This window comes from Bubalus bubalis, chromosome 17 (genome assembly GCF_019923935.1).
Source record: "Bubalus bubalis isolate 160015118507 breed Murrah chromosome 17, NDDB_SH_1, whole genome shotgun sequence".
Taxonomy (NCBI): Eukaryota; Metazoa; Chordata; class Mammalia; order Artiodactyla; family Bovidae; genus Bubalus; species Bubalus bubalis.
The window spans coordinates 8,475,073-8,497,446 of NC_059173.1; the positions used below are offsets into that span (position 1 = coordinate 8,475,073).

The following is a 22,374-nucleotide window of genomic DNA, read 5'->3' on the forward strand; positions in this document are numbered from 1 at the left end:
AGATGCTGCTTCAAGCTTGCTGCTTTCTACTTCTGCGGTGGGGGCAACAGCTCTGGTTTTGGGTGGAGAAGGAACAGTAGTACCTCCTGGCTTCACCCCCTTTTAGAGGTCACTGTGGCCAAATGACTTACACCCTGAAGGCCTGATTCTTCGACTGAAAACTGAGGGTAACATCAAAGGGCCTTTGGAGAGTTCCACGGGGTTCATTAAAGTGCTGGGTGCGCGGAAGTCTCAGGAATATAGTTCTGCTTCCTCATGTGAGGGCATTGGGGTGGGTGGATGGCCTGTCCTGGGCAGGGCTGACCTGATGCACCGCTGCCAGACACCTTTGGACAGGGCTTCCCTTCGATGCAGTGAATCCTTCTGAAATGCCGGGAACTCCTCCACGCTCTGCCTCCTGGAGCTTCTTGAGGTCTAGCCAGGAAGGGCTTCCACGAGCATGCGGCTGCTCCCCTGCCTGCCCACAGCCCCTGGAGGCGAGATCTGGGGCCCCACGCAACCTCAGGCTTGCTACTCTGAGGACAAGATGAGGTTGTCAGTCACAAGAAGGTTCTCCAGGGACCTGAGTGAAGAGAGTATCTGGTAATCTGAGAACACCCACATTCTGGAAGGGCCATGTGGAAGGGTGGGTGTTGTCTGCAGAAAACATGTGTGGAATGTGATTGTAACTGGTGGAGGGAAAACCTACTCAACTGCACCGCATTCCTATTGCAATGGTTTTCTATACGTGGCCATCACAATTCCCAGGGAATCCACGGGAATCGCAAGGAGTGCTGGACCCCTTGCTCCGGCTCAGATTCACCTTGGGAGCCTGCATAGAATGTGTTAGGGGTCTCCACCTTGCCTAGGAGTGTCCTGAATCATGACCCTTGTGGTTCAGTTCCAAAAACCTCATATATACAGAGGGGCTACATTACAGCTTGATGGGACCAGTCAGCAGTCACCCCACTCACCTTCTGCTTTAATTTTCTACTGAATAAGCATTTCCTAACCATGATTTGGACATCCTAGGTGGCTCAGTGGTAAAGAATCTGCCTGCCAATGCAGGAGAGGTGAGTACAATCCCTGGGTCAGGAAGATCCCCTGGAGGAGAAAATGGCGACACACTCCAGTATTCTTGCCTGGAGAATCCCATGGACAAGTCATGCAGGCTACAGTCCATGGGGTCAGAGTCAGACAACTGAGTGACTGAGCACAGCAACCATAATCTGGCTTCAAGTGCAGATGTTCCTAGAACGACTCAATGTGCTAATCGGCAAATGAGAGTCATCTGGTCGGCTTGATGCTTCTAGTATTTCTTTTTAATTTTTTAATTTTACAATATTCATTATCTTTTTTTGCTGATGGCACGTAGGACTTCAGTTACCCAGGGATCCAACCAGTGTCCCCTGCATTGAAAGGTGGATTCTTAACCACTAGATTGCCAGGGAAGTTCCCACTGATGGTTATAATTCTGATTGTAAAGTGGAAAACTTGCATCCTGTTTATCCACCCATCTCCTGTGAGTACAGGGGAGGGGTGGAGTAAGTCTAGATGAACTAAATGGAGTGTGTACTGTCCCTGGACCCACAGGCTCTGGAATTTCGTAGTCCTGTCAAGGCACTAGTGGCAGAAGGGTGACACTCACGTGACTCGCCCGTGGGACGGGCAGGTACGGCACCAAAGGCAGCGAAGAGGAATTATGAGCGCTGTTTGCCCTGCTAGATGCACAGAACCCCAGGAAGGCAGCGTTTTCCTCTGGCAGCAGCCTGGCTTGGCTCAGACACCACGGGAGGAGAGCCCCCAGAGCTCTATCTGCAGTGAGCTGTGGCCTGAACTCGGCCTGAGCCTTTGCTGTGTCTGGTGACTGGGGTCCCCTGGGGTTCCTGTCTTGGCTGTTAGCCATGATGAGCCCCCTCCACCCCATCCCTTCTTGTGCGTGAGCAGTTAAGGTGGTGAATTTCTCCAGCACACCCCTCAAGTTCAAGTCCCACCCAAGGTGGGGGCAGACAGGACAGGTTTTTTTGGGATACAAGTGACCACCTTGTATACCAAAAGTTGGCCCGCTCTTTCTTACTGGCAAGATCAGGAAGAAAAAAAAGACGATTCCTGCAGCAGCTGACCTTTCTCCTGGTTCTTTCTCTGGTCTCACTTGTCCAGCTGTTTGGCACGGGGCCAGCAAACAGCTGCGTCTCGACTTTCCTGGCCAGGGCTGGAGGGGCTGCTGCTTTGTTTTTTCTGCACAAGTTCAGAGGTCATCGAGCATTTATAAAGAAAGTTTATTTTCCTCACAAGAAGCACACAGACTATATACAGTACACACCAACAGAAGTAAAAAAAAAAAAAGTGCATTATGCATCTTCTACTGCAAATTCACAGTACAAAAGATACTGCCTTTTAAATAGATAATATAAAAAAACCAAGAAGAAAAACAATATATAATAAAAAAATCATTGATATCGTAACGCAACACACTGGCACCCACTGGCAGCTTCTGGAAACCAAAGGGCAGGCAGTCTTGGAGGCAGGGGAGCTCCTGACTGGAGGGAGATCTGTACCTGCATTTTGTTGCAAAGAACTCAGGACACCAAAAGAGAGGAAAACGGGGCAGGGGAGACAAGATGGTAAGAAAAACTCTACTGAACAGGAGAACAGCTGTGTGATGGGGAGGGTAGAGGAGACGGGCAGGACTGTGGTCCAGAGGGGGCCAGAGCTGGCTGGCCTACCAATCCTGGCTTTTCTTCGTTTACTATGGGCCCTTGGCTGAAACAGCGCCTGCCTCGCCCATAGGGACCGCCAGCCAGCGCTGTTTCTAGCGATGCCCCTGGCCTGGCTGTGGGCAGGCTGCCCAGCAGATCAGCCCAAGTATGGGGAAGGCAAATTCCAGCCCCAGCGCCAACCACCGCGGACAAGGCAAAGTATCCAATCACAGAAGGCGAAAGCGGAACGGCTGCCCATAAATACACAGTATTTGTAAACTATTATTAAGGCACTCGATTGTAAAACAATAATTACAGTGTTGAAGAGGAGGGAGGGAGCGGCCATCTCCTTGCACGGTGTGGCTGACAGAGGGACAGTGGAGGACGGGGGTCTGGCTTTAAAGGGTCCCGCTAGGAGACTGACACCGGCCGGGGCCAGGGGGTCTACTACAGGACGAAAAAACGAGGCGGTCACGTCCAGATCCACCGCACGGTGTCGCTCCAGACCATTCAAGGTGACCCGCTCCACAGCTTGGGTGACAGGCGTGTGTGTGGATGAGGGAAGGGGAACGCACTTGATGCTCTCGTTCAACTGACAGATGTATAGACTCAAATATATGTATCTGTGCAGAATGATCTCACACACACAGGTATGCATCTGCAGAAAGAAAGTGAAGTCACTCAGTCGTGTCCGACTCCTTGCGACCCCATGGACTGTAGCCTACCAGGCTCCTCCGTCCATGGGATTTACCAGGCAAGAATACTGGAGTGGGTTGCCATTTCCTTCTCCAGAGCAGATGATAAAAAGACCAGGTAGCTGAACACAGGGATCCGTGAGTACCTTCGTCTGGCCAAGATGCTGGGGTAGGACAGGAGCAGGTGAACCTGCACTGTGCTGGCCGGACGTCCCAATCTCCTGCCACCTGGCTCACCTGCTGGAGGGACCCAGAGGGACTCGCTGCCCGCGCGCGTCCAGGGGAGCCCTGCTGGCTGGCAAGCCAGAGCGGCATTCCCAGGCGGCAAACAGTGTGCTGGTCTTCCAGCACCTTGGGTGAGATTCTGCATGTGACCTCGACTAGATGCCAGCACTTCCTCTCACTAAGGAGCAGGGGCCCCCTGGGATGGGGCCTGAGTGCAGGGCTGACATACAGGGTTGTCCTGATGTTAGTTCTATGGCCATTCTGGCTCCATCCTAGGTATCCATCCTCTGGGCTTATCCAGGAGGGAAAATGCTTAGAAAGGGCTGGAATGCTTTCTTAGCTGGAAAGGGTGGGATGGATGGAGCACAAGGAGACTGGACAGAGTAGACTCTTGCCCAATGGAATGAGTGGCCCCACCCAGCAGAGAGCTGTTTGGCAGCCTGGAGGTTGGCACGGGTGCCTGCACTGAGACCAAGGAGGCAGGGGAGACTGGGGGCAAGAACCCTGTTCTCAAGACATTCATGCAGTGATGCACGCTGCCACGAGACAGAGATATGGACATCGGCAAGGTCAAGTGCCAACTAGAGGGCAGCACTGTATCCCCTCTCTCTGTGACCAGTTCCCCGCTTTGACTCAACAAAACTCAATGAGAAGACCTCCATGTGTCAATGCGAGAGAAAGATCTAGACAAGTTGAATCTCCTGCTGGCATGCCACGTGAATGAGAGGGAAAATGGTGGGGAGGTGGAGGGGGAAGAGGAAACACAGCTGAATTTATGGGGTACCAAGCTGATTCAGCATTCCATGAAGATAGCTGGTCACCAAAATCCATGACTCTCACAGCATAAACCTCTGCCGCCCACATTCAGAATTTCCCCCATCCGCTAAGTGTACAGACAAAGCATTGGTCAAGAAGCTTATGGTGCAAGCTTTCTTTTCGGAGACCACTAATGCATCTGTCTGTCGAGATGCCCCCAAGCCTGGTAGAACACTCTGGTCTTATTAGCTAACATTTAAAATAGCAATCCATATTGGTCTTTACACCACTGATCTGGGAGAAAAACCTTCATTCTCTTCTCCAGGCTAGAATGTTACCCATCAAGAAGGCTTCGCTTTGTTCTGATGGTGGGGACCTGGGCCCTAGTTTCATTAACAGACAAACTTCTGACAATGAATGGATAACTCTGCCAAAAGCCAAAGACCCTCTCATCTTTGTAATCCTCTTCCCATCCTTTACCTGGATAAAAAAAATCTATGGCTTTCAAAATGAATGTCTTCAAGAATATATCATACCCAGGCATGGTTAAAAAAAAAACAACATAAGCCTGTCATCATCAAATCTACAGGATTCTTTTGACACAAAAATTGACCCACCACATGAAATGCAATTTGGCAAAACACTGAACCTGATACGTTTTTTTTGAGACCATGCTCTTGTGTTGGCTGAGAGAGGCACAGACCCAACTGGGTTTTCTGGAATAAGTGGATCATATTAGGTGATTCCAATTGATAGCGGTGGGGAAACAAATTCCTATTAGGTGAAATAACATATACTTAAAAAGATTTAAAAAAAAAAAAAAAAGGTCAGGGAGAAAAAATTTCTGGAGAGAGGGTTTTTTGCAAAAGCTCTACCCACGAGCTGAAACATGGACTGGCCTTGTTTCTGAAAACTCTGCATGGGTTGCTCTGAGAGGCCCAGTTAGGACCAACATAAGATGGAGACTCATTTACCCACTTCTGGAATTCGGCTGGCCCTTGAAGGATGTCTAGTTTCACTGAAATAATCCGGTGGACCCATCTGAGGGCAAGCTGCAACTGTGGGAAAGCTTCAGCCAGTAGGGGTCCCCCGATGCCCAGGGGACAGACACTGGGGGTGGGCTGGCAAGGACTGGGTAGGGAGGAGGGCAGGGTTTGGCCTGAGGTGACAAAAGAGGCGGGGAGGCCTTCTAACTCCCCGGAGTTTCTTCCCCAAGGGCCTGGGCAAGCCCTGGGTTTTCAAGTAAAACCAGGGCTCAGGAAAGGTTTTCTATAAAGGGCCTGATTATAAAGTATCTTCAGTTTTGCAGGCTACATGGTCTCTGTTGCCTGTTTGGTAATTTTTGGCTAACCCTTTGAAAATATGAAAAAAAAAAACAAAACAACCCATCTTAGCTCATGGGGCGACACACCCCAGCCATGGTTGGCTGACCCCTGCATGAAATCTAACCAACCTCTTTTCTCTCTCCAAAATGTTTTAACACCCTGTCTTGCCTGCTGACATCAGAGGAGTCCCTCTACTCAAGATCCTGAGGGGCTACCCTGGAGCCGGGCGGGACCTCAAGCCTTCCCGGCCTGCTGGGAAGAGCCATGGAGAAGCAGGAAGCAGCGTTCTCACCGCAGGAAGGGGCGACTTGTAAACATCTGAGCAGCTTCCCACCAGTCCCGCTTCTCGGAGAAGCTGCTGCCGAGCTGTTCCTCGAGTGACTGAGCATCTCTCACTGCTGACCTCTCCCTTTCCTCCCCAGACTTGAGTACGTGTGACCTAATGAACCTGAGTGTCGAAGCTCCAGTGGGGTGACCCATGTCTCCGAACCCCTTTCCCAGCCCCGCCAGATGCTCGAGCGCCTTCAAAATCCTCGTAGGACCTTGTGGCCTTCTGCAGCAGGTGAGACTCAACGATAACTTTGTGGGTCCTTCTCCCCAGATGGGGGTGGACAACGAGGACCACACACACACACTTTGCCCCTGCCTCCGCCAGGGCTGGCCAGACACGCATCACTCAGCTGTGACAACACGCCAGCACCGGGAAGTCAAAGCTCAGAGGACCTCCACACACCCCGGGGTCGGTCTGACGACAGTGTCTGTGCCTTCCTGTCGCTTTAAGTAGCGGTGTTTGGTGTGGGCAACTTTAAAAGTCTTGACGCTTTTGGGGGAGGGGGGCGTGGGTCCTGACAGCAACAACAGAAAGTTCTCTTTAGGAAAAAAAAAAACCTTTTCTGACACAGCATTTTCCCCTGGAACAAGCCTTGGTCATTACTGGATTTTTAAAAATAAAAAACGTGCACAGCAGGATTAGAGGTAGGAATTCTAGTGCCATCCACGGGTTTCCCCATGAGGGCCTGCATGAGCGAAGATGAGCCCCTGCGGTGCCGACGCGACACCACGGCTATTCGTTTGCAGGTTGTGCATGGAGCTGTTTTTTGATGCGTGCACATCTCCGTATAAATGCTCTTCTTAAAACACGAGTCTTCTTGGAAACACTCACTTTGGGGTTAGAGTCTACTGGCCGACAGCTGCTGGTTCTCACAGGCCACAGACACCCAAGCTCCCCTCTCTCTTCTTGTGCTGTATGTTCGGCAATTTTGTTGCTTCTTCTCCCCTCTGCAAAGAGGCGGGGAGGAAAAACGAGGATAACGCCAATTGCTTAAGGGACATCCAGACGGCAGGGGTGGACCAGAAATCCACAGGGAGGCTAAGGGAGGGATCGCACAAGTCCAAACGCAGCCAGAGGTGGGTCAGCTTTTGCCCGGCCATGAAGGGCTTTTCAAGTTTTCCGGGGCAGATTTCCCTGATGGTTTCGAGGTGGCGGCCGGACTCCTGCCGGCCGGTGGGGGCTCGTGCAAGAGGGAAGACTCGCTCAACCTGGCGTCCTGGGAGTCGGCCGCGCTGGACACGTCGGCCTCGCCGGACAGGTCCTCGGTCGAGAGGTTGAGGCTGCCGAGCTTGGCCAGGGAGTGGGAGCGCTTGAGTGGGGATGAGACGGTGAGGCCCGCCAGCCGGAGCCGGGTCTCGATCTCCTGCGTGCGCTGCTTCACCAGCCCCGGCTTCCCGCGGACGCTGTGGATGCTGTCGCTGCTCGAGCTCCGCGTCAGGTTGGAGCTCATGGAGGACGAGGTGGGGGTGTAGCAGATGGTCTTCAGGAAGTCTCTGGAGAAGTGACTGGCGTGGTCCAGGCGGCACAGGAAGGGCGGGGGGCTCTTCAGCGGGGCTCCCTCCAGCAGAGAGGGACCGGGCTCGGGCTTCTCGGGGCCCGGGGCTTGGCCTGGCAGAGGCAAGTCCTGGTTCTCCTCGGGGATGGCGGCCGGGCCGTCCCGGCACGGGGCCCCCAGCTCGGCGGGCGTGCCCTTCAGCCTCTCCAGCTCTTTGGTGTGCTTGCGTACAAGGCCCGCCTTCTGCAGCTGGATGATGGACTCCTGGTGCTGCATCAAGTAGCTGTTGCTTGTGGGTTTCTCGGCCTCTTTACTGAACAGGAGCCGCAGGTCCTTGGCCGGCTTCGGATCTTTCCTGGGTGACAAGTCTTCCTTCACTGCTTCCAAGCCGGGAGGGTTCTTATCACAGTGAGAATTCTTCACGAGGAGGGACTTTGGTAGGGCTTTGTGAGTCTCTCTGGAAGGTTCCGGAAGGCTGGCTGGGGGCTCTGGGGCAGCCCCGGCCCCTGGGCCGCCGTTGTCTGGCCTCCTTGAGCCTGTTGGTAGTAGGAAGGGGGCAGTATCGGTTGGGCCAGAGGCCAGTTTTTCCAAAGCTCGGGACCTGCTGGCCACAGGGGAAGACGTGAGTTGGGGCAGGAAGGTGGGCTGGGTGCAGATGGCGGCAGCACCGGGGTTCTTGCATCGCTCCCCGAAGGCCTCGGGGGTCCCGCCGGCTGCTGGGTACATGCAGTCGGCGCAGGATTTGTAGGAAGGCTTCACTTTGTTAAGGATCCCGAAGATCGCGTCATGCTGAAAGGGGCAAGAACATGGTGAGGATGCAGTACAAGCTGAAAACCGAAAAACACAAGGAGGGTGGTGGGCAGTGCTCTCCCTTCAGCTGGTGTTGGGACAGAGTGCTCTCAGAACCGGAACCTGCTCGACTGTGACTGATGCAGGTTCGGAGACGAGTTAGAGACACTCAGCTTCCTGGAAGCTATGAACCCATGATCCTGGACAAATCCTTTGGCTACACAGCCAGGAGTGGGACCTCCAAGGGCCTCCCTTCTCGAAACCTTCTCAACCCCTGCCTCTGCCACCTGCACCAAATGACCCTTTCCAGTGCCCCGATTTCGCCTGGAAACCAGGGTGACTTTGCCCTCAGAGGATCGTTGTTGTTGCTGTGTCACCCAGTCGTGTCTTGACCCTTTGTGACCCCACCAGGCTCCTCTGTCCATGAGATTTCCCTGTCCACGAGGCAGGCATACTGGAGTGGGTTGCCATTTCCTTCTCCAGGGGATCTTCCCGAACCAGTGATCAAACCCGTGTCTCCTGCACTGGCAGGTGGATTCTTTACCACTGAGCCACCAGGGAAGCCCTCAGAGCATCGTGCGAATTAGTGAAATAACGTTTCTGGCAAGTAACTGGGTCTCCATTTCAGAAAGGGCCTGGAGTCTGCAGCCTGGTGACGACCCTGCACGTCTGGCACAACAGAGCGTGGCTCCGAGAAACCATCACGCGACTGTGCTCTTCGCAGAGAGGTGGCGAAGAGCAAAGACGGCTTGGGAATGACTCTAATACAGACCCGAACGCGGGTGCCTGCAGCCTCAACGAGGGAACCAGCCGGAGGCGGGTTTCATACACCAACGGGGTCTGTAAGACTATGTAAGATGGTGCTGCGGGATTGCTATCAATTTTCCCAAGGTGGCAGTGGTACTGTGGTCCTGATACACATGGAAGCACTTGTGATGGGAACGACAGACTGGGGATTTAATTTGTTTCCACCTGATGTGAAGAGCCGACTCACTGGAAACAACTCTGAGGCTGGGAAAGATTGAAGGCAGGAGGAGGAGGGGGCGACAGGGGATGAGATAGGGCTGGATGGCATCATCGACTCAGTGGACACGAGTCTGAATAACCTCCAGGAGATGGTGATGGACAGGGCAGCCTGGCGTGCCGCAGTCCATGGGGTCGCAAAGAGTCAGACACCACTGAGCAACTGAACAACAGTCTGGGGTGTGGGAATGTGTACGGGGGTGAGATGAAACAGCCACACACTGGTAAAGATCAAAGCTGGGTAACAATTTATATGTCTTACATTTTACGTAAGAAAAGAAAATTTAGAAGCCTTGCCTAACACAGCAACGGGGCAGCAGGGTCAAGGGAGCAGTGTACAGACATTCCTTGGGGCCTCTGGTCCTCCCACTGTCTACCCTCCACAAGGGCCTGCAGAACCTCTTGGAAATCCACTCAGGGGCTACATGAGGGGGGGCTGCCCCCGGGTGGAATGGAAGTGGCAGGCACGCCCCCCCACCCCCCACGCCTACCTCGAGGTCGTCCGGGCAGCTCCTCTTGCTGTTGTTGTTATTTAGGTTTTCCCGGTTGAGCAGGTTATCGAGCTGGGCTGCCGGCTGCCCCCACCTCCTGGCTCCCAGGGCCTCCTCCCTTTGCATCTCCTCCGCCTGCGGCTCAGGCTCTGGTTTCTTCGTCACTTCCCTCTCGCAAAATCCCAGACCTTCTGGGGGGGGTCTGGCTGGCTGGGACACCTCTGCCAGCTGAGCAGCTTCCTCCAGCAGAGCGTCCCTCTCCAGATCCTCCAGGTGGACGGGGCCGCCCGTCTCGTCGCCTGGGGCCCGCAGCAGGGGGTCTGAGAGTCGCCGGAAACAGCAGGGCAGAGCAGCGCCCCCCAGGGCCCCGCTGCCTGGGAACTCAGGCAGGGGGGCGGTGGCGTCCAAGCAGGGCGGCGGGGCTTCCTGGGTGCTGTCCAGGGTCTCTGGCTGGAAGTCCCCGGGCCCCGCGGGGTCGTCCACAGGCTGCTGGAAGCAGCTGTCCTCGGTCTGCTGGCGCCACAGCTTGTTGTGCCGCTGTTTGCTGGGGGAAGGAGGGAGGAGGAAGATGAACTGAGGCCAGTGCCCAGAGGGTCCTTGGAAGAGGCTGGTGGGGCAGGGGAGCAGCCCAAGGCTTGGGTGGACGCCAGGGGCTCACCTGAGTGAAGCCTCTCTGGGATCATTTATCCCCAAGACATTCAAGGGTGACGGCAAAGGCCCTGGGACCCAAGTCATCGTGGCTCCCACAGGAGCGATCCGTGGATGGTCACGTAAACAGCTTTGTCACGTGATGAGGATGCTGCAGACACGGGGGTCTGGACCTGAAATCCCATCACGGCCCCAGTGCCCCAGCTCACTGTGTTGAACCTGGTCACACCCCTGATGCTCAGTCTCTGTTCCCCCATCAGTCAAATAAGAAACTGTATCTTTTCCTACTGCCTATGTAGGGAAATAATGCAGATGAAAGCAGAGAGTTGGTAAAAAATTACACACATTCATGTGACCACATAAACACGTGATGCACCTGAATAAAACTGGGAAGATGCCAGAAAATCGGAAATATTTGTGTAGGTCAGAGAGATTACAGGTCAGTTTTTTTAAAAGTCTTATAGCACTATAGCATTATTTTTATATAACAATTTTTAAACATAAAGGGTTAAAAAAAAATAAGAGGCTCATAATGAAATAAGGTCAATGAGTCACCTCCATGAGCCTTAAGAGACTCACTGCCGTCATGGGGCCGAGGGTTAAGAGATATGAACGTAAAAGGCTGTGCAAACTATGGGCTTGCTCCTGTTTCCAGCCGTCTGCTCTGCGTGCGTGGGCTGGGCCGGGCCGGGCAGGCCCTCAGGTGGGGCTGGGATCCGAGGTCAAAACGCTGTGCTGCTGTGAACCTGGTCTGGAGAGCCCTGGCTGGGCTTCAGACCGCTGATGGCAGCAAGTGACTGAAGGGCTAAAGGAGCTGATGTGTCCATCCGCTCCCCCTCAGCCCTGCCTGCACATCTGTCCAGCTGCTCTCCAGCTGACAGTGAAGGAGTCCAGAGATGTCCAGAGCTATTCTCCAGACCCCTGGTTGCTTCCTCAGATGTGGCCAAGAAGCTGGTGGACTTAGCCTGTGGCCTCCCCATGGCACCGAGCAGAAACAGCTGTCAGGGAGGCTTTGAGCAGACTGAGCAGAAAGGAACAGGGAGAGTGAATGGATCCACCTGGGGTCACTGGGGACCCCCCCGTGGGGGCAGGATCACCCTGCATGGGATCCCCAGAGGCCGACAGGCCTGGGGAATGCTCCGCCTCCTTGGGCTGCCCTCTGGCTGTGTGACATGGGACACCTCAACCTCCAATGTCAGTTCCTGACTCCCCGTAAATGCGGGATCCTCTGTCCTTTGCAGACCTTTCTCATGGCGGGGTAGGTAGGTAGGTAGGTAGGTGGGTGGTGGTGGTGGTTAGAGAATTAAAAAGCAGCTATGTCATCACTGACCACGAGATGGGTCTATTAAAGCATCTGGATGGTGCTCGTGGAAATTTCACAACCCTATGAGGGGGTAGTGAAAATCGCTCAGCCATGTCTGATTCTTTACAATCCCATGGGCTGTAGCCTGCCAGGCTCCTCTGTCCATATGGCTTCTCCATGCAAGAATACTGGAGTGGGTGGCCGTTCCCTTCTTCAGGAGATCTTCTGAACCCAGGTCTCCCGCATTGCAGGTGGACTCTTTACCATCTGAGCCACCAGGGAAGCCCAAGAATACTGGAGTGGGTAATCTATCCCTTCTCCAGGGGCTCTTCCTAACCTAAGAAGTGAACTAGGGTCTCCTGCATTGCAGGCAGGTTCTTTACAAGCTGAGCCACCAGGGAAGAGGAGGAGGGGCAGGGGGAATGGGGTCAATTCTTAACTCAGGAGAGGAGACTGTGACCAGGGCAGATGGATGAGACAGGCCTGAGCTGCCAGCTTGGCGGTGGCAGGCCTGGGTCTGCCCCTGCGGTCCCTGGAGCTGCCCTGCGTTGAAACCTGGCACGGGGCTGGGCACAGAACAGATGCTTAGGAAACAGGGCAGCCCCGGGCTGAGCCGCACGTGGGAGTCCTGCCTTGGATCAGAAGCTGTGCCCTGCTCCCTCCAGCCGCAGAATAGCTTTCTGTGCGTGCCAACACAATCAACACAGATCCCTCCTGGAAACCACTAATCAAACCCCAAACAATAGCTGTTTTGCTCAGACGGGCTCCCCTCCACCCCTCCAACCCTGAGGCAGGATTTCTGGCTGTGGAAGCCAACCCTGGGCCGGACGGGAGCACGGCTGGGCAGCAGGGCTCTTGGAGCTCGGCTTTACCGGTCGGTTCTTCCCAGCTCATGGTCACCCACCTGGCATCCAGGATGCCTTCATACTCAGACAGCTGCCTCATAAAGCCCGCGTTGGGGCGCGTGATGCTGCGTTTCTGCTTCACGTAGTTGTAGGCTTTCTCCAGGGTCCAGCCGAATTCCTTCATCGCGTAGGCTATGACCGTGGAAGCCGAGCGGCTGACACCCATCTTGCAGTGGACTAGGCACTTGGAGCGGTTCCTCCTGCAGTGGCGGGGGCAGGGGGAGAGGGCACAAGCTGGTGCAACTGCATTCTCTCAGGCTCCATGAGACAGGTATTTTTAAAACAAAAAACCCCGAGGTTATCTCATTGCCCAAACCCTCCACGGTCCTGAGGGTTAGGTAGCAGGTGTCCACAGACCCTCAGAAGGAAATAACTTGGCTGCCAAATCGATTAGCACATAATGGGAAGTTGAGACGGAGCTCTCTGGCTGGGCCCAAGTTTGGCAGGGAGAGAGCTCCTGAATTAGGCCATCTCCAGCGAAGAAGCAGGAGTCTTCCCAGGTTGGCTAGGATGGGACGAGAGACCAGAGCCCCTTGGGCAGGAAGCAACCAGGCAGCAGCGAAAGGGGTTATCTGCAGAGCAGATGGAGACATGGAGTGGGTTACGGCAGAAAAATGGGGTCAGCGGACAAAAAGCTCCAGGGCCCTGGGAGAAAGAGCGCCTTTGCAGACAGGAAAGTCAAGGAGCCACCAGAGCAAGAAGCCAAAGGAAACAGATGGGCCGATAGGCTTTTTCTGAGGAGACGGTATGGGTCCAGGCAAGGCAGACTTAACAGACATGGCAAGGCCAGGAACACTGTTGCTCTCGCTGCTGCTGCTCCAAAAAGGTGAGGGGGAACAGGCTGGGGTGGGGCGGGAGTGGGCACAGGCTGGGGAGGCCGCACCTGTGAGGGTTTATTTGTACAGGAGGTAGGGCGCCAGCCTGCCTGTTTACATTAGAAGCAGCCCACCTGTCAGGTAGAGACAGGCTCACTTCCTTTACCCCAGGCTTGAAATTCGTCCTCAGATCTCAGTTTGTTTTTTTTGGACTGCTGAAGTCTATGCCCCAGGAACCCAGGGGAACTAAGATTTGGTCCCACATCACGGAGCTTTGAGCTGGAGGGGTGCAAAGCAAAAGGGGTGGGGGTGTCTCTTGATAGCATCTCAAAAGAGTTGTTTCCTGCTGGTCCTACTTCAGGGAGACAGAGGTGTTCCTTGGGAGGGTAAGGTGAGGACAAGACAGGCTGACGCTGGAGACAGGCTTGATGGCACTGGGGGATGGGTGACCCCATCCTACGTGAACGGGAGTCCAGCAAACTCAGGTGGAGGCGGCCACAGCTCCAGGAACTTGCTCAAGTAGATGTCTGGGCAGATTCCTCCGGGGTAGCAGCCCCAAAGGTCCTCTGAGTCATGTCTGGCCCGCATGCCCCCTTCCCCTCCTCCAGCTCAGCAACTCCCCACAGGCAGAGCGCCTGAGAGTGTGCGCTTGATACAGAAGCCGTGCCTGGAGCCAGAGCTGATGATGAAATGGGGGTCAAATGGCACGGCAGGTGGGAGAGAAGGTGCTCATTTGGGGCCCCGGAGAAGATGAACGACTTGGCCCTACCGGTGCCTGGGGTCCTGTGCTCTACAACCAGAGGATCGTGATGCGCCGCTGGCTCCTCGAGCCAGGAGGTGGCTGTGTCTGGGGTCCCCATTAATGTCTGCCCACCCCGTGGCTGCCAGTCAGCTTCTTTCCCAGCCTGGTTTCTCTGGCTTCTCCGCCCACTTACTTTGCTTTGTTTATAAAATGGTACGCCTCGTTCCAGTGGGCGAGGAGGTCTGTGGTCTCTTCATCATAGACTCGGATGTTATGGTACGCAAATAAGCCAGGGAAAAAATTATCTATTTCTCTAGTGACGTTTAAAATATAGTCAACACTGCAATGAGAAAAAAAAAAGATAAAGAACATATTTGGAGAATCGGAACGAGGATTGACAAAAAACAGAGTAATAAAAAACTGCGCATGTAAAATTAGATAGTCAACGGGAATTTGCTGTCTGGCTCAGGAAACTCAAACAGGGGCTCTGTATCAACCTAGAGGGGTGGGATGGGGAGGGATATGGGAGGGAGGTTCAAAAGGGAGGGGATATATGTATACCTATCGCTGATTCATGTTGAGTTTTCACAGAAAACAACAGAATTCTGTAAAGCAATTATCCTTCAAAAGAGATAATTAAAAAAAAGAAAGATAACACAAAAGGAAAAAAAACTGTGCAGAGAGAACATTAAATACACATTTATAAAAGATCTGTATTTTCATGGCAGAGTTTCATAGTGGGTTTTTTTGTTTGTTTGTTTGTTTGTTTGTTTTGAAAGTGAAAGTCTGTCGTTTAGTCATCTCCGATTCACTGCAATCCCCTGAACTGCCTGCCAGGTTCCTCTGTCTGTGGGATTCTCCAGGCAAGAATACTGGAGTGGGTTGCCATTCTGGTATCTTTTAAATGCCCTCTGTATGATGAGAATATATTATATTTATGATAAAAACAAATTTCTGCATTAAAAAACTTATAAAAAGAAAGTTTCATTCAAAGCATTGTCAAGCAATGTTAATTCTAGAAATTCATCATATATATTAAATAGATTTTTTAAGTCTCTTAAAGCTTCAAAATTCATAACTATTATGAGTATACAGAGGCTTAAAAAAAAACCCCAATGTCTCCACTTTTAAGTAGTTAAGCTGAATATATCCATCCATTATTTATGCCCTTGGGAACTGCCTTAAATCCTTTTTCAAACAAGACAGGCTATAAATAAATAAATAGTCTGGAGGGTTTGCTAACCCAGTTAACCCAGGGTCTATAGTTCTCTACTTAATACTCACATTCCTGGAAGACCAAAATAATTTCAGGAGTTTGAAAACACCTCAAATAGATCTCATGAGAGAATACTTATAAATGCTTTAGAAAAAAAAAGAGAAAAACCTTTAAAATCATTTATTTATTCCCAGCAAGATAAAGCATAGACAGGATCACCCTCCACTTCAAGATCCCTTTCTGTTGAAAGAACACATCTTAACCAGTAGCTCTGAAGATATATTTTAAGATTTGTTTAGTCTTGACTTTTAAATGCAGTAATTCAAGAATGCCATCATGTTAGACACACAGGATGGTGATTTTGTGGCTGTGTTGTTTTTTAAAAAGATGTCCAGACATTTGTTCTTAATGGTCTAGATTTATACATTTTTTTATTCCTGCTGCCGAGTGTTTCTCAGACTTAGGCATATGTTTCTGGCCAACGCTGAGTATCTAACTGCGGGTGTCAGGCTCAAAAGCACCACCTCAGATAGAACCGGGAGTGGTCCGGGGACCACTGCTGACTGGCTCACAGGTACCGGGATGCTCAGCATCCCTGCCAGGCGGTGGGGCAGTGGGAGGCGGCTCGTGGCCCTCCCAGCATCCAGGATGCCCTGTACAGTTCGAGGGTGGCTTAGAATCGTACTCCCTGACACCCACATTTCCAAACCCCAGTAACACCTAAAGCCCCTGAATCATTCAAGGAGGTGGCATTTCGAAGCACATCTGGTTTAGCTATGCCAATCAAGCAAGCCAGCGGCCGCTTTGGAAACAGGTGTAGGCAATTCCAGGCGGGCAGGTGGGCAGCAGCAGGGCTCGGCCTCGACGGGACGGCTGAGCTGAAGGTTTCTAAGCTGCCTGGAAGGACGAGGGAAGACAAGGGGAGCAGACTCACCCTGAGCCCTGCAGTTCCTCCAGGTTGGATGCATTCCATTCAGAGCCCTGGGGGACAGATCACACAGACCCCTGTGAGTGTTGCACGTCAGCTCAGGGCTGCCTGCGGGATGCGCGGTGCGCACCAGCCTTGATGGTGGTGCAGAATCTCGACAGCCCCTGGCCTCAGAGGAAGCCCACTGAAGGAGGCCAGTATCAAGGCAGGTGCCCTGAGAATTCGAGGCATCGTCGGGGAGAAGGGCAGGTCGAGGAAACCCTGCTCCCTCCCCCTTACCACTCCTTTTCCTAGGTCTCCGGCAGGGTCCTGGGCACCAGAAGCAGTGACCTCTGACCTCCCAGGCGGGAGAGGGCACTTCTACATGCCACTCACTGCAGGAAGGAATGGGTTTGCCTTTTCTGGGAAGTATTTGGCAATGTTAAAAAAGTTCCCACCCTCTGACCTAGAAATTCCACTTATAAAAGGCTACCCTGAGAAAACACCCAGAATTCACACAGGAATATACGTGCAGGGATATTTATGGTTATTTATAATAACAGATCAGTGGAAACCACCCCCAGGTTCAACAAGAAGAAATCAGTAACACAAATGATGATGGGTCCGTGTGACGGAGCCACTGAAATAAATCTTACTTTTGCAGGGTATTTAATGACACAGGGAAAGGCCGCATAGTGAAAAAGGGTTTTCTAAAGCAGGAATCAAAACTACAGAATCAACTAGTATGGTTCCTTTCCTTTTCTTTTTCTTTCTTTTTCAAGAAGTTATAAATGCATTAAAAAAAAAAAAAACAACAAAAAACAGAAGACAGAAAAACAAACATTCCAGAGTATTAACAGTGACTGCCTCCAAATTAGTGAAATTGAGAATGCTTTTTCTTCCTTAGACGTGTACTTCCTGGTAGGGATGCAGTCACGCAGTCATGTCCGACTCTCTGCGACCCCCTGAACTGTACCTGACGGGCTCCTCTGTGCGTGGGATTTCCCGCCAAGGATTCTGGAGTGGACTGCCGCTCCAGGGGCTCTTCCCAAGCCAGGGGTCAAACCCACAGCCCCTGCACTGCAGCTAGACTCTTTACTGCTGAGCCATCAGGGAAGCCCTTTATATTTCCTAACCCTCTATATCATGTTTGTGTTCTTCTTCCCAGCCACTCTGTGCAGCATACAGGATCTTAGCTCCGTAACCTGGGACTGAACCCAAGGTCCCTGCATTGGGAGCTCAGACTTCCCTGGACCGTCAGGGAAGTCACACACGTTGTAACTTCATATTTTAAAAATGTTTTTTACAAACATTTCCAAGGAAGCAAAGAAAAAAAAAAACAGATAAAAACAGCACTTCGCTCTTAGGGAATGCGATGGACACAGTCACAAGAGCAGCAGCACCCTCGTGGTCTCCCTATAAACTTCCCTTCCCGAGAGGGGGGCCCCTCTGGAGGCCACGGCCCCAACGGAGCTGCCAGTGTGTGGGCAACTAGCTGGATTTTTCATACTGGAGGGAGAGGCTCAAATATAAAAATTCCTTTGGTATCTCTCATGGAAAAAGTGACATAAAGCACCGAGCCACACCGAAAAAAATAACGCGAGCTCCACTAGGGCTGTGAGTATCCCCTTGCCGAGATCACCACCTAGTGGAGAGGCCAGCTGAGGCACCTCTGGCTGTCTGTCCACCAGGGAAGATAATCCACTCCGCAGGGAGAAGAGTAGAGACAGGGCTGCTTTCAACATTCGGGCTTCAAATCCACACACTTATAACCAGTTTACATACATACTACATTAAATATTTATAGATCGGTGTTATAGATCAATATATAAAAACACGTTAAACATATATATACTCTGTTAAGTATATATCACGACATACACATTTGGGGAACTACTGGTTACTTCCTACAGGCAGAAAACAGTCGGTCACGCCTTCAGCAGCCAATATGCTCTCTCAACTTTCCCAAGGAAGTGACTTCTGCTCTGACCAGGGGTATCACTTACGAGCGCCTGCAGACACTACACTCGGTGCTTTAAACACACACGAACTGAAGCTTCGTAAAGGTCCACTGAGCTACGTGGGTGCCTGCTCAGTCACTCAGGGTGACTCTGTGACTGCGACCCCATGGACTGTAGCCTGCCAGGCTCCTCTGTTCTTAGGATTTCCCAGGCAAGAATACCAGAGTGGGTTGCCATTTCCTCCTCCAGGGGATCTTCCCGACCCAGGGATCAAACCCTCGTCTCCTGAATCACCACTGAGCCGCCTGGGGAGGCCCTTCTGCCCTGAGGTATAGGATGAAGGAAAACTGAGGCCAAAAGGGTTGCTCCCAGGCACCCAGCTGCTCAGGCTGTGGAACCAGAACCTGCTTGCGGTTGGCAGGGGTGGGGGAGGGGGGGTGGTTTCCAGTCTGCATCATGCCCTGCGGACCCCTCGCTGTAGGAACGTGCCTTCCTCTACGGTCCCCCTGACTCTGAAAACATGCCGGTTGCCTTCTATGGAGATGGACAGCTTTATGAAAATCGGAGCGAAAGACGGGGCGGAGGGAGCGATGGATGTGCAGACCCCACCGGCGTGTCAGCAGGGTCTGCTCCCTCCAGGGGCTCTGGGAGCAGGGCCGGGCCACGTGTGCACCAGCGGGGAGGGTGGGGCAATGCTGCCGCCTCTGCCTTTTCTCACGTCTCGGGTCGTCTAGGCCTAATTTTGGGGTTAGGCACGTGTGCTCCCTGCGGTAACTGGGCTTTTTTTTTCCAGCCTGCAGACCATTTGGAGGGGTTTTCTGGTAGTGACCGAGGAAGGCGGGAAGGTGGTGTGTGTCTGAAAAGGGCAGCCAGCCTCTGACACCAGAGAGCTCTTCAGACAACTCCCCGCAGCTCAGCTGGGAGCCTCAGCTCCAACGTCTGGCTCGGTAAGCAAACCAGTAGGCTGCAGGCCAGAGAAAAGGGTCAAGAGGGGAGTTCCCGTAAAAGTCAGGACGGAGGCTCCAGGAACTCAAGTTTCTCCCCCTCTCATGACTTGCTGCAAACTCTAAACAAATCCCGGTCTGATTTACATCCCCTGCCCCGAGCCAGGCCCCGCCGGGCGCTGTGCCTCTTACGAGATAAAGATGGTCGAAGATGAGAGACGGCTTGTCCATCTGTCCCAAGATAAGGAGCATCTCGTTGTCTATGAATTCCTTGAATTCTTTCAGGTTACAGTTCATCTGTTTCTCTAATTCATTACGAATCTGCAGAGTAGCAAATATTAGGAGGGCTTAAAAAAACAAAAAAACCCCACAACAAACCAGTTCCTTCAAAGAAGTAAAGTCACGACATGAACTATGCTGCTGCTGCTGTTCAGTCTCAGTCGTGTCTGACTCTTTGCAACCCCCTGATCTGCAGCCCCTCAGGCTCCTCTGTCCATGGGATTTCCCAGGCAAGAATACAGAGTGGGTTGCCATTTCCTTCTCTAAAGGATCTTCCTGACCCTGGCATCGAACCCATGTTTTCTGCATTGGCAGGCGGATTTGTTACCTCTGAGCATCCTGAGAAGCCCAACTGTGGCTGTTTTCAAAAGAAGTATTTGGGGGCTTTTTTCAAGAGTCATCACATATGCATTTAGACATAGTGAACACACGCGTGGGTGGCAGGAATACAGGCTGCTGCTGCTGCTAAGTCACTTTAGTTGTGTCCGACCCTGTGCGACCCCAGTAGACACCAGCCCACCAGGCTCCCCCATCCCTGGGATTCTCCAGGCAAGAACACTGGAGTGGGTACAGGCTACTCGGCCTCAAAGTGACTCTGACTGGGGGATGTTTATTATTTCAAACAAGGAATCTGATTCCCTGGAATCTTTTCTACTGAGTTGAAAGCACTTAATGCTTTTCCAATGCTCAAATCTATCACCATGAAAACATAAGATCAGTTTCATCTCGCTTTGCAAGATACCATGATGGGCTTCATTATGTGTTATTTCATAAGAAGACTGTTTTGTACACCGTCAACCTGCTACTGAATGCAGCTGTTACTTAATTCACAGCATTCCGTGGACAAAAAGCAACAGAAAGAAGAAAACAAGTGATCCAGAAAAATGTTAAAGGGTGGTTTCATCTGGCTTTGGAAGGAGTTTTTTTTACACGTGCTAATTCGTAAACAGATCACGTGTGACTTTTTTACAATGGCAGCTTCAACCTCTCGGCTCTACTCAACCAGAAGCAGGGACACCCGCGACCTCAGCCTGCCCAGCAGGGATGCACTCTTACTTCTTTGGACGTCACATTCTCCAGGTCTTGACTCATCATGATGCTCCGGAGTTTGGCTTTGATGAGACGCTCCGTCCTCTCCCCTTCGGTCGGCCTGGGGAGAAGCCATGTTTAGGGACGTGCAGAACTGAAGAGGCCTGCGGTCGGCGTTCACAGAAACCCCAGCTGCGCCTGGGCGGCACAGGGCACAGCTCGGGCACGTTCTCAGTGAGAAGGGGAGAGGGGAAGGGACGTCCCCTGAGGATGCAAATGGTGGTGGTGAGGCACCCTCACTCCTCGTGCGGGTCTGCAGAGCCCCAGACTCTCAGGGCTGGAGGCTGGAATTCCCAGGGCCCTCAGGCAGCCCGTGGCCCAGCTGCAAACGGCTCCTGTTAGCTCCTTACACATTTAAACGGAACCAACATCTGCGAGCCTCCCTGCATCTTCTACAGGCCATCCTGATCCTGGGGCCACACGGACTGACCAGGACAATCCTTCTCGCACATGACGCGCCTTCATTATACTCGAAGGCACATATTCTCGCCAATGCTCTGGTAATTTCTTGGAGGCCTCATACACATGGCTTCTGATCCTCCCCACATTTGCAGGGCTCCCCTCCATCTACAGCTCTCCTACATGCGATGTCCCTGAGGAACAGGACACTCAGGACGAGGATCTTACCAGGAGAGAAGGGGCGAGTGCCTCCCTCCTCCCGGGACTGGAGCTGACCGAGTGTGGCCTCGGGGCACACGGGGGCACCTCTGCCCTCCCTCCTCCTGGGACTGGAGCTGACCGAGTGTGGCCTCGGGGCACGCGGGGGCACCTCTGCCCTCCCTCCTTCTGGGACTGGAGCTGACCGAGTGTGGCCTCGGGGCACACGGGGGCACCTCTGCCCTCCCTCCTCCTGGGACTGGAGCTGACCGAGTGTGGCCTCGGGGCGCGCGGGGGCACCTCTGCCCTCCCTCCTTCTGGGACTGGAGCTGACCGAGTGTGGCCTCGGGACGCGCGGGGGCACCTCTGCCCTCCCTCCTCCTGGGACTGGAGCTGACCGAGTGTGGCCTCAGGGCGCGCGGGGGCACCTCTGTGGCCTCTGAGAGGTGACCCGGGCCTGCTTGCACCCAGTCGTGTTTCAGGACCCGAGGAACCAGACGTTACATTCATCTTATAAACTTATTCACTCTTACAAGCAGAGGAAGAGGCTTTGTAAACCCCGTCTGTGGCCCTGGGGAAGAGGCTGGAGCACTGGCACAGGGAGCCTGACGAACAGTTATGGAGCCGCTCCCCAGAAATGCATTCACACCTGAATTCGTCTATAAAGGAGGAAGTGGAAATCACAGATCCTCCCCCAGCCAAAGACAACCCCCGGGGGCTGCAGGTCAGGAACCCCTGCCTGTGGGGCTGGTTCTGGGACATGACGGGGCTGGGATGCTGTGCGGGCCAGGGTCCGGGGGTCGGGTACTCACTTGTCTGCGAACAGGGCGGGGGAGTCGGGCCGCGTGGACTCGAGGTCCTGCATGGCGTTCCACTCGTTGATGCAGCTCTGCTCGGAGCCGATGCAGCTCTCATAGTAGGAGGCCCAGAGCAGCGCCACGCCCCCTGGGAAGTAGTTGTGCCGCCGCGCCACCTCGCAGGCCTTGTGCAGGACCTGCAGGGCAGACCTGGGGCCAGGGGAGGGGGAGAGGGTCAGGGACAGGAGACCCGAGGGGCCGCACGGCCGCCAGGCACCTCTGCGGGCCTCCAGGACACGGGGCGGCGACCCTGAGGGCCGAAACAGCACCTGCCATCAGCCCCCAGGAGGGAACTACAAAGCT

The 22,374-nt window shown here is 53.2% G+C and overlaps 1 protein-coding gene across 1 annotated transcript in view; it reads right to left on the reverse strand.

Annotated features, from left to right (window-relative positions):
- Positions 1 to 2,239: 2,239 nt before the first annotated feature.
- Positions 2,240 to 22,374, reverse strand: part of SSH1 (slingshot protein phosphatase 1) — a 56,615-nt gene continuing 36,480 nt past the window's right edge. Inside the window, exons 8-15 of the mRNA XM_025267453.3 lie at positions 22,027 to 22,221; positions 20,585 to 20,678; positions 19,442 to 19,570; positions 16,372 to 16,418; positions 14,415 to 14,561; positions 12,664 to 12,864; positions 9,809 to 10,352; positions 2,240 to 8,294 (exon numbers count right to left, since the gene is read on the reverse strand). Coding sequence (XP_025123238.1) covers positions 7,092 to 8,294; positions 9,809 to 10,352; positions 12,664 to 12,864; positions 14,415 to 14,561; positions 16,372 to 16,418; positions 19,442 to 19,570; positions 20,585 to 20,678; positions 22,027 to 22,221 — 2,560 coding nt within the window. The 3' untranslated portion in view covers positions 2,240 to 7,091. The remainder of the gene's footprint in view (positions 8,295 to 9,808; positions 10,353 to 12,663; positions 12,865 to 14,414; positions 14,562 to 16,371; positions 16,419 to 19,441; positions 19,571 to 20,584; positions 20,679 to 22,026; positions 22,222 to 22,374) is intronic.